Source organism: Pecten maximus, chromosome 14, assembly GCF_902652985.1.
Source record: "Pecten maximus chromosome 14, xPecMax1.1, whole genome shotgun sequence".
Taxonomy (NCBI): Eukaryota; Metazoa; Mollusca; class Bivalvia; order Pectinida; family Pectinidae; genus Pecten; species Pecten maximus.
The window spans coordinates 36,637,886-36,649,464 of NC_047028.1; the positions used below are offsets into that span (position 1 = coordinate 36,637,886).

Here is an 11,579-nt window from a genome sequence, read left to right on the forward strand (position 1 = left end):
AATACACATATCACAAGGCTTCGAATGTTTAGCTTACCAGTGTAGTGTAATGGGGTGTGTAATGAAGTCATTATAGATGGTTGTGTGCAGGCAGTCAGCGATAAATAAACCGTTACATCACATCCTTGTAATGGATTGTTAATGATATGGTTGGGAAGTTTTACCACATTTGAAAGTATGGAGGTCCATAGCAGCAATTCTACTTTTCATACATCAAGTACATTAGCAGAAGTCTTCATATCAGTCCGAAATTTAGTATGTGGCGTCAGTCGAATAATCCTTCACCTACTTTCTAAGACAACAGTGGTTTTTAATTATGGTATTTAAATGAACCATATTGATAATTATAATGGCGTTACATAATGTGGTTTATGTTCATAAATAAGACGATTACACTGTTATCGGTGGATATATGAGGCCTAAATATAATAACATACTTCATAATTTAATTATGATAAACGCACATAAGTACTAATCAATCTGCAATTATTCGAATATAAAAACATACATTGGATACATAGAGGTTACACAACGAGTGGTTGTTGGATATGGAATTTATTTCACACGAGTAAGTTATTTTTTAAAAGTTACAAAAGACACGAGCTTTAGCGAGTTGGATATGGTATTTCACACGAGTAAGTTATTTTTTAAAAGTTACAAAAGACACGAGCTTTAGCGAGTGTTTTTTGCAACTTTTAAAAAATAACTTACTCGTGTGAAATAAATTCCATATCCAACAATCACGAGTCGTGTGACCTGTTTCTACCACAATAATATCGGCTTGAATCAAAGGGAAACGTAGCCAAGTATAATATTCGCGTATGCAAATAAAGTGTACCGGTGACGTCCGGGACCCGGTGATGTGACGTCATTAGATTATTGATGACGTCAATAACAATTGCGGCTTGGGTCAAAGTTCACCGTGTTAGCCAATCAAAATGCGTACAGAGTTTATACCACGTGTGGTATAAACAGATTGTTAATCAACAGCTGTAATGATTAACTGATGGTCTGAGAGTTGAATAACACGGGGTATTGTGGTAGAAAATGGATTATAAGTAAAATAGTTATAAAGAGACATGACAGCACCTGTATACATAAAATGTATATAAAATATACGTATATTGTCTATTGGTGACATAGCAACATGTCAGAATGTCATTTATATTATATACTTAAGAATTAACGTTTTATTTTGTTCGAACTATGAGCTGATAGATTCAATGAAGCATGATGTAAATTGCGCAAACGCGAAGCGATTTACTTCGTGTTCTATTGGATTCGCGTTTACGCAACTTATCTGGTGCTCCATTGAATTTATCAGCTCATAAACCAAGCAAAATAAAAGTAAATACCCTTATTTGCAATTATTTCTTTCTTTGACACAAAGGACGCCTGTCCAATAGCAGAGGAGTAAACATTGTCATGCATATTGACGTCCAATCATTTGCTAATTAACGTGTTGGTAAGGCCCGGGTGCGTTTGTTGATAGATACACACTTCCTTTTTTAGGACCCGGATGTGTTTGTTGATATATACACACTTCCATATTTAGGACCCGGATGTGTTTGTTGATATATACACACTTCCATATTTAGGACCCGGATGTGTTTGTTGATAGATACACACTTCCATATTTAGGACCCGGATGTGTTTGTTGATAGATACACACTTCAATATTTAGAACTCAGATGATTTGGGTTGGGTTTTGACTTGTTTAACGTCCTAAGATAATTTAAGGACCAGTTCTCCTGTGTACGAGATGGGTGCTTGTGGTGAGTGTGTGTGTTTTGGGAGGCTGCGGTATATCTTTGTTCGTTTCCTGGTGGTAGCCCGAGATGATACTGACTTTATAGCGCTGCCTCACTGAAGTATACTACCGAAGCCACACAGCAGGACATCCTACTCGGTCATACTATACTGACAGCAGACGAATCAATCGTTTCACTTCCAAAAGTGCTGAGCGCTAAGTAGGAGAAGCAACTATCGTTTTTAAAGACTCTGGTATGTTTCGGCATGGGGACAGAATTCAATGCTCAACTTAAAGGCCAAAAGTGAGGTAGTGTAGGAGATACATACGAAAGAATAAAGTTGCTAGAAATAAGATATAGGAATATTTAGTAGCCTCTTGCAGGGATGGTAGCATCAGGTACATTTCGGGATTGCTGATAAACACACTTCCATATTTAGGACCCATATTTAGGTCCCGGATGTGTTTGGTGATACATACACACCTCCATATTTAGGACCCGGATGTGTTTGGTGATAGATACACACCTCCATATTTAGGACCCGGATGTGTTTGACGATAGATACACATCTCCATATTTACACAGTTTCCCGCCTTACGTAAACGACTGAGCACTCAATCAGAAAGTCATGCGGGCTGGTTTTGTGCATTAAATAGACAACAAATCTATCCTCACCACATAACACATCAGAGATGATTACAAGGAAAACACTTTTCGCTGTCTGGATTACTCTCCTATCATGCTGTATACCTAGTAAGTATCATACCTCTTTCTACTATAAATTCCAACCTCTTAACTAATACGCATGCCCTTTCATTCTTAGATAAAACAATATTTTATTATTTTCTGTTATGGTTTTGTCAGTCTTTGACTGTAGTTAATTAGACGTAATATCTTATAATCTTATTAACAACTAGCATACAAAAATATGCCCATTGATTAAATAAAGATTGGGTAATATCAGTTTGTTGTGTTATACGAGATCATCGTAAATGTATATGTTAATGGTGAGAGACGTTTACCTTTCCGCAACGTCTGGTCCAAATATCATTTGTATTGACAAAATGGTACCCGTAAAACTATGAATATTATGGGGTTTTCTTGTTGTTTTTTAATGTTTTGTTTTTTGTTTTTTTTTTTTTTTTTTTTGTTGTTGTTTTGTTTGTTTTTGTTTTTGTTTTTTGTTTTTATTTTGTTTAATTGCATATCTGTATTGTTAAATTGAAAGTAAGAAGAAGAATTAGGGCCCTTATTCGTATCAGGATTCACAAAGAACTACTTCGAATATCGGAAACATAAGTTTATTACTATCTACATATACTTTTGAATTGGGCCTAGTTCTAAATTATCCAGATTACTATCAAACTGTTTTTCAACGACCTAGTATGAGGAACCATATAACTCTTGGTTAAATCCATACTAACCAATGACACATATTAATATTCCCTACATAATTTATCTCTATGTCAGAATAGGTGTATTTTTCGTCCCTCCATCCATTGATTACGAAAATCTTTTATCACGAAAGTTGACAGAGCGACACATTGAAGTAACAGAAAGGTATCGATATCAATTTATAATATACAGGTATGAAAGTATAAATAGATAGACGCTTAATTATCATTAAAGTGATTTATCGGCAGTCGCTATTAAATATCAAAACATATTAATGGATCTAAAGAAGTCTCCTATAGCTAGACCACGGCTATGTATAATGGCAGATATAATCATCAAGTATTCAGAAGCGAAAACAGATTATATTGTTTAAAAAATAATGAATCATTATTAGACATTTTATCGTCGTTAAATAATAAAAAGTAATTTGTGACGCACGTAAATGTATAAAATATATCAACATTTCTGCCACATAATTTAAATATAATTTCAACCGTTTTATATAATTGAAACCTACTACGCATCGAGCATACTTATATCTTATACCTAAAGACTTTGGCTGAAGTCAATATTTACCTAAGATAATCTATTTAACTATAACGTTTTTCATCAGTGTGATAATTCCAGTTACAGATCGAAGCTACAATTGCTCATTTATTTATACATTACATTTTTTATCGATATCATTGAAAGGGTAAGAGTATGCTACTTGTATTTTTCAAATCTTATTTGTTTATTATTCGTTAAGGTTAAAATAAAAAAAATAGTTGTAATAATCAAAAGTTATTCAAAAGATATTTGCAAAAGAGTTTTTCAAAGTTCTTTAAATGAGAAAATGTTGGGTTTTGTTTTGTTTTTGTTTTTGTTTTTCTTTTAAATTGAATTGGAGTTGTTTTATTGAGACTCGGAGGGGCGTTAACATATCATGTATTTGACAAATGCAATTATCAAACATTGATAGCATGTGTCGCATGCTTAAATAAACAAATAAATACAAATACCGATGAAACAAAATATAAGGAACGAAAGAAAGAAAAAAACAAAATGCAAAAGGAATATCACGTCCTCAAAGTGACAACTGAGGAAGTCAAAACATAATGAAAGTGACAACTGGTAAAATAAAAAACATAAGGAAAAAAGAAGGCTTCTTATCCGGACAATGTCACGTCCCCAAAGTGACAACTAGGGAAGTCAAAAATACATCACCTCGCTAAAGGAAATAGAAGTTGGATTCTAATGCTAATGTCATCTTGTGGTTTTACCCGTGTGTAAGGTGACACTCATCATTTACTTGGACAAACATCTTGATTATAGAGTCAATAGCGACATTTACAACCCATAGGCTAGGGAAGCAGGCATGTTGCAACAAGAAAAGCAAGAGTGATGACAGTGTGTCCATATAAAATGATTAAACATAGATCAACGACATCCGTTAGTGACAAGATAAATCTGCAGTGTGCAATATACTTTTGTTTTGTTTATGCCTAAAACTATTTAACAAAAAGGATATGCATATACAATGATATGGGTTTTCATCATTTATTGCCAACATATCAGTTCTTTTAACTGATCGCCTGTATGAAAAATCCGTTCAAAATATTTTTAATGTTATTATAATATATGTTCCCTTAATCAAGTTTCAAAATATCACAAATAACAAAAAATCATACAGTATGTCTTAATAGTTTAAACTATTGGATCTATGATATTTCTTCACAAAATCTTTTTTCATTGATATAATATAATTATGTAATGTTAAATGAACGTATGAAACTTTGGTTTACCTTAGATGTTTCGTGAGAAATTAGATTTGTTGTATGTTAAAAATAGGTAGGTTATCATTATGAGCTGTCGGAAAAAAATCTTCAATCAAGTTGTTGTTTTTTAATTCACTTATTCCCCTAGGAATCGATTCCCTAAAATCTTATGATCGTTAGTGTGTCATCCTATTAGCTGAACTTTAATCTCAAAAATTTCTTATGATATATTTTCTTAACAGTATACCTCTACTCCTCTCACGTTTCAGCAGTAATGTCAACAAGGATTTAAGATTCAAGGCCTTGCTCAGAATATGACAATCACCGCCATAAATGTCGAATACGGACTCATAAAGATAGCATAGTTTTCGATCAGAGATGGTTGTTTATAAGGGTGAGGAAAATGCCCTTTTCTCTTACCCTGGATATAAGAGGGAAATCCACAATTTTAATGGTGTTAGATTTTCTTATCTCACCCTAGGTTTGAGAGTGAGGCAGGAGGATCTTAAACCAAGAAGGAAGATTTTTAAACTACCATGCCGCGTGTTTTGCAGCTTCACAATCTTCCCCCTTCGTGCAGATTTCCCCATCTCACCCTATAGGCTGAAATATCCTACTAGCCTTATATGGGAATATTCTTATTCCTGTGTGAGATTTGTTCTTTTGTTATGCAAATTAGTGTGATTTGTGGTTTTGTATTTCCTTACACTTTTGGGATTAATCAAGGATTGAAATATTTACAATATTTTGCGTTTACAATAATGGTCTCAAAATGTCAAAAACAAACATTTACTTTGTATGTTCTAAGTTCGAAATCATGTTGACTTCAAGTTTATCCATGCGAAACAGTCATCTGCATAGCCGTTGACATACGGCTAAACGCCGCCCACTTTCTCCATGACAACAGAAGAAAATGATTCCGCATTTCAATTATTTTATTCACACTATATCGCAATAAAGTTGTTTTACTTGTCTTAAAATTACGTTTAAAATGAATAATGATCGTTGATGTGAAATTTAGATATAGCGTTTGTTTTTAAACAGTGACACGTGGTTTTGTGTGCTGTCAAAAGAAGTCCGCCAATGTTTACGTATACAATGTATTCATACGCGGCGAATTTGGTCACGTTCTCACAATTAGGCAATCGATTCAGAAACAGTAACGACTGTAAAAATATGAAATCATACCTTTGTTTTATCTTAGTTTCGTGTGATTAACATTCCGAACTATTATATCTAACTGTTTACCTGATCGGTTGATATTTTTACGTATTAGGGATTGTTTTATTCCTTCTTCAGCAGACAATGCTCTCTATAGCACAATTACCGAGTAATATAACAGAAACAAATGTTGTACATTGGAACAAAGAGAACAACGCCATGTGAAATAGATTTTACTTATAAACGATAAAAATGGTAACAAGAGGCCCAGAGGGCCTTATCGCGCACCTGGATTTCATGAGATAGGGGGGTCAACCCCAAAATTTGTACAATTTGAATCCCCACCCCATGACCATGCTACCATACAAATGTGAGTGATATCCATTGCTTAGTTTCAGAGAAGAAGTTATTTATATCCATTCTGCCAAAATGACCCCTTTTGGCCCCGCCTCTTAGCTCCCCGGGGGTCAGCTCTGTCATTTATACAGTTTTGAATCCCTACCCCGGGGGTTGTACCAGGCAAATATGAGCAATATCCATAGCTTAGTTTAAGAGAAGAAGTTGTTTATATCAATTTAGCCAAACTGACCCATTTTCGCCCCGACCCTCAGGCACCAGGTAGGTTGGCCCCACCATTTGTACAATTTTGAATCCTGGCCCCAAAGGGATGCTCACAGTCAAATATGAGCAATATCCTTTGCTTGGTTTCAGAGGAGAAATCGTTCATATCAATTTAGCCAAATTGACCCCTTTTGGCCCCGCCCCTCAGCACCCAGAGAGGTCGGCCCCTACATTTGTACAATTTTGAACCCTGACCCCAAAGGGATGCTCCCAGTCAAATACGAGCAATATCTATTGCTTGATTTCAGAGAAGTCGTTTATATCAATATAGCCCAATTGACCACATATGAGTGATATCCATTGCTTGGTTTCAGAAAAGAAGTCGTTTATATCAATATAGCCCAATTGACCACATTTGGCCCCGCCCCTCAGGCCCCTGGGGGTCAGCCCAGTCATTTGTACAATTTTGAATCCCCACTCAATAGTGATGGTACCAGGCAAATATAAGCAATATACATTGCTCAGTTTCAGAGAAGTCGTTTATATCAATATAGCCCAATTGACCCATTTCGGCCCCGCCCCTCAGGCCCCCAGGGGGTCAGCCCCACCATTTGTACAATTTTGAATCCTCACCCCATAGTGATGCTACCAGGCAAATAGGAGCGATATCCTTTGCTTGGTTTCAGAGAAGAAGTCGTTTATATTAATATAGCCAAATCGACCCCTTTTGGCCCCGCCCCTCAGACCCCTGGGGTGTCAGCCCCACCATTTGTACAATTTTAAGTCCACATCCCATAGGGATGTTTCTGACAAAATTTCGTCAAATTCTGATCAGTGGTTATGAAGAAGAAGTCAATTGTTGACGGACGGACGGACGGACGGACGGACCGGTATGGCATAAGCTCACCTTGGTCCTTCGGACCAGGTGAGCTAAAATGAACAACTTAGATATATATGTAAAACATTGGACAATCACAAGAAGAATATGACCAGGTGTTCAGGAAGAGTAAGAGTCTTCTGCTTCATCGACGACACCTGTCTGATAGATAAAGGTCGAATCTGGGCAATGTCATGTTCTCAAAACTCAGATCGGGGGAGTGACAAAGTAGTAACCAGAAATATAAACGAGCACAGAACACATAAAACTTGATGCTCTGTGGTTTTAGAAAGAAGATACATGATGAAATAACAGTCAATTAAAAGTTAGTTAAAAGCGTTGGAAAAGTAAAACAATTCCTTCCTTCATAGATGATGTACTGAAATGATATCACTGTTTAAATGGAATAATAAGATACATCAACAACAATTTATCTCGGCAACACTACAGAATAGAGGATTATCGGATGATAGGGTTCAACGGTATGGATTTCATGACAAAAACAGACATATTTGTCTAACCTGAATGTTCCAGTAGAGTCAGTGTAATCTGTTTTTCACATTATCAAAACTGTTTGAATCAAATTATGTAGGAACGTGAAAAAGAAAAAGAATAAATCCATGAAAAAAATAAAGTCATTGATACTATATGTTATTGTAAAAAACGTATTTAAATGCTAGTCTCTTCATTCATTAGTGTTTTATATCTATTTTCTAGTGCTGAGTGGCCAAGGCGGGGGCTTCACAGGTTTCCTTGACAATTTCTCAACCGTGAGTGGAGCCATGAACGCATTCCAGCCCGCACCAGCATCATCGGGCTCTTTAGAATGGCCAACATCCAATGCCTTCCCTTCGGACCAAACTGGAACCGGACCACGGGAACAGCAGCATGCACACCACGGGCATGGTCACGAGGGGCATGCAGGTCATAACTCAGGGGCAACGACAGGTCACTCTAATCACGAGCACGTTGGAAACCCTGTCGGCATTAATCAATTCGTTTCCGTTGATACACCTTCTTCTCAAACTCCAACTCGGGAGGAGCTGCTTGAAACGAGACGTAGACAGGAATGGGATCGAAGGAATGGTATCGGTGCAGACGCATTTGTCTCTGACCCGCAACCTGTTGAATCAAACCATCAACACAATCCATCCGGGAATCCAATGACCGTGGATCACGGACCCCGGTCTGGACCTGGTGTTCCACCAACAGATCCTTCCCAAATTGGGCCAACTTCAAATCCAGGGTTGGATCCTTCTAATCCTAATTTAACCCGGGAACAAAGACGCGAACTCCGACGCCAAGGAAGGCGGGATCGCAGAAGAAACAGAAACAGGAATAACCTTGACCCTTCCTCGACAACTGGAACAGAAGGAGACACGCCTATGACTCGTCGAGAGCGGAGGAGACAGGAACGACAGGAACGCTTACAACAAAGATGGGACAGACAAGAACGGCGTCGATTGGAACGATTAGGACAAGGTCCTCAAGATCCTCAAGGTTCTGCAGGTCCTCAAGGTCCTCCGGATCCTCCAGGTCCTGCAGATGCACACGTTCATACCACTGAGCCCGGATCTACATTAGACCAACGACCAAGACGACGAAACAGGAACCGAGGGACGGAACTGGAAGAGAAATAGGAATAATGAAGGTCCAAACACAGATACTGTAAGTCCAGTGGTAGCGCCGGAGGTGATCGGCACAGCAAATAATGGTGCTCCGTCTTTAATATCAGCTCAGGAACAGAATTTATTGTCGCCTCAAACTCTAGAATGGCTTCAGCAAGAACGTTTACAAGCTATAGAAAGAGCAAAACTGGCAGAGAAGAATGCTAAAAAATTGGCAGCAAAACTCGCTGCAGAACAGGCAGCCGAGGACGCACGTTTAATTGCAGCACAAAAGGCAAAAGAAGCTGCCAGAATGAAGGCAGAAGCGGAAAGGAAAGCTAGGGAACTAGAAGTTTTGAGACAACAACAGGAACAGGAAAGACGTCTAGCAGAAATGAGAGCAAAGGTCCTTGCTGCGGAAAAAGCTGCAGAGAACGCTCGCCTTTTTGAAATGCAAAGAGCTAAAGAGGCTGCTGCCAGGGAGGCAGACATACAAAGAATAGCTAGAGAGAAGGAGGCAGAAAGACAACGTCTGGAGCAGGAAAGGATTCGAGCGCAACTTGCAAGAGAAGAAAGGGCACGTCAAGAGGCCGAAGCAAGGGCTAGAGAGCTAGCGAGACAGCAGGAAAGACAACGGCAAGAACAGGAAAGAGCTCGCCAAGAAGCTGAACACAGGGCTAGAGAACTGGCAAAAGAACGTGCCCGGTTAGCTGAACTTGAACGACTGAAAAGAACAACGACGACTACACCGGCCCCGGTAGTAGTCAATCGAAGGCGACGACGGCGGCGTAGGTTATTCCGGAATATTAAAAAACTGTTTGGGAAATGATCTAGAGAATAATATAAAATACCAACATTTACCGTGAGATAATGATACACTTGACATGTGACACATACTGCTGGACAGCAAAGGACACATTCAGTTTTTGTTTCATACAATTCTTATTTCATGGTGAGCTGAGTGACAAGATTAGTGTCTTTAAGCAATAAAAACGTGTTTTTTGTTCACATACGGATAATTGAATCGCTAACGCAATGCATGTTACCTTCTTCCTCGCTAGCATTTACAGTGTACACTGTTGTGATTGATGAGGGAGATGGATTTTTGTAACTAATATTTATGGGGTTTTTTTTGGCTGAAGGATTATAGAATGAAACTTGGATTAAAAATGTATATTAGCGGTGGCCTTGACCTCAACTATGACCACAAACCTTTACGGAATAAAGCCGTTAGAGTGCTGATGATGATGTTCTAAAAATAGCAATGGCGACCTTGAACCATATTAAACCTCGAAAATTTAGCTAGCCCGAGATATTACGTTCCATTGTATTTGTGAGAGGTTTGATCAAAATTGAATTAAGCAGTTTGAGCGCCGTCAAGGATTTTCTAAAGAGTTGGCCTATCTACCTTGAAACTCGATCAAAACTTAATCGCCAGAGAAGTGACAATCTTTGGTGTTATAAACGTATGTACACAGACAGACGAAGGGGGAGAACTACCGAACGGTATAACATTACATACATCCTATCTCCAAGCTTGGGTCTAATTCAATAAGAAACAAACTCAGCACGCCCTCCCTATGTCCCCACTTTCTTTACCCCATCCCAACCAAACTCAGCACGCCCTCCCTATGTCCCCACTTTCTTTACCCCATCCCAACCAAACTCAGCACGCCCTCCCTATGTCCCCACTTTCTTAACCCCATCCCAACCAAACTCAGCACGCCCTCCCTATGTCCCCACTTTCTTTACCCCATCCCAACCAAACTCAGCACGCCCTCCCTATGTCCCCACTTTCTTTACCCCATCCCAACCAAACTCAGCACGCCCCTCCCTATGTCCCCACTTTCTTTACCCCATCCCAACCAAACTCAGCACGCCCTCCCTATGTCCCCACTTTCTTTACCCCATCCCAACCAAACTCAGCACGCGCTCCCTATGTCCCCACTTTCTTTACCCCATCCCAACTAAACTCAGCACGCCCTCCCTATGTCCCCACTTTCTTTACCCCATCCCAACAAACTCAGCACGCCCTCCCTATGTCCCCACTTTCTTTACCCCATCCCAACCAAACTCAGCACGGCCTCCCTATGTCCCCTACTTTCTTTACCCCATCCCAACCAAACTCAGCACGCGCTCCCTATGTCCCCACTTTCTTTACCCCATCCCAACCAAACTCAGCACGCGCTCCCTATGTCCCCACTTTCTTTACCCCATCCCAACCAAACTCAGCACGCGCTCCCTATGTCCCCACTTTCTTTACCCCATCCCAACCAAACTCAGCACGCCCTCCCTATGTCCCCACTTTCTTTACCCCATCCCAACCAAACTCAGCACGCCCTCCCTATGTCCCTACTTTCTTTACCCCATCCCAACCAAACTCAGCACGCCCTCCCTATGTCCCCACCCCAACCAAACTCAGTATGCCCTCCCTATGTCCCCACTTTCTTTACCCCATCCCAACCAAACT

General features: G+C 39.3%; 2 protein-coding genes across 2 annotated transcripts; both read left to right on the forward strand.

Moving 5' to 3' along the window:
- Positions 1 to 1,726: 1,726 nt before the first annotated feature.
- LOC117342171 (trinucleotide repeat-containing gene 18 protein-like) lies at positions 1,727 to 10,351 on the forward strand. Its single transcript, XM_033904182.1, has 2 exons — positions 1,727 to 2,504; positions 8,220 to 10,351. Exons 1-2 carry the CDS (start codon positions 2,444 to 2,446, stop codon positions 9,140 to 9,142), a joined length of 984 nt encoding a protein of 327 aa, XP_033760073.1. The 5' UTR covers positions 1,727 to 2,443; the 3' UTR covers positions 9,143 to 10,351.
- LOC117341894 (uncharacterized protein CG45076-like) lies at positions 9,148 to 9,938 on the forward strand. Its single transcript, XM_033903753.1, has 2 exons — positions 9,148 to 9,153; positions 9,249 to 9,938. The coding sequence occupies exons 1-2, from the start codon at positions 9,148 to 9,150 to the stop codon at positions 9,936 to 9,938; spliced, it is 696 nt and encodes a 231-aa protein (XP_033759644.1).
- Positions 10,352 to 11,579: the final 1,228 nt, after the last annotated feature.

Bases quoted from the DNA above. Each gene is read 5' to 3' on its own strand.
- LOC117342171 (XM_033904182.1), top strand. From the start codon at position 2,444: ATGATTACAAGGAAAACACTTTTCGCTGTCTGGATTACTCTCCTATCA. The intron at 2,505-8,219 runs GTAAGTATCATA...TCTATTTTCTAG, and splicing joins CCTATCATGCTGTATACCTA to TGCTGAGTGGCCAAGGCGGG.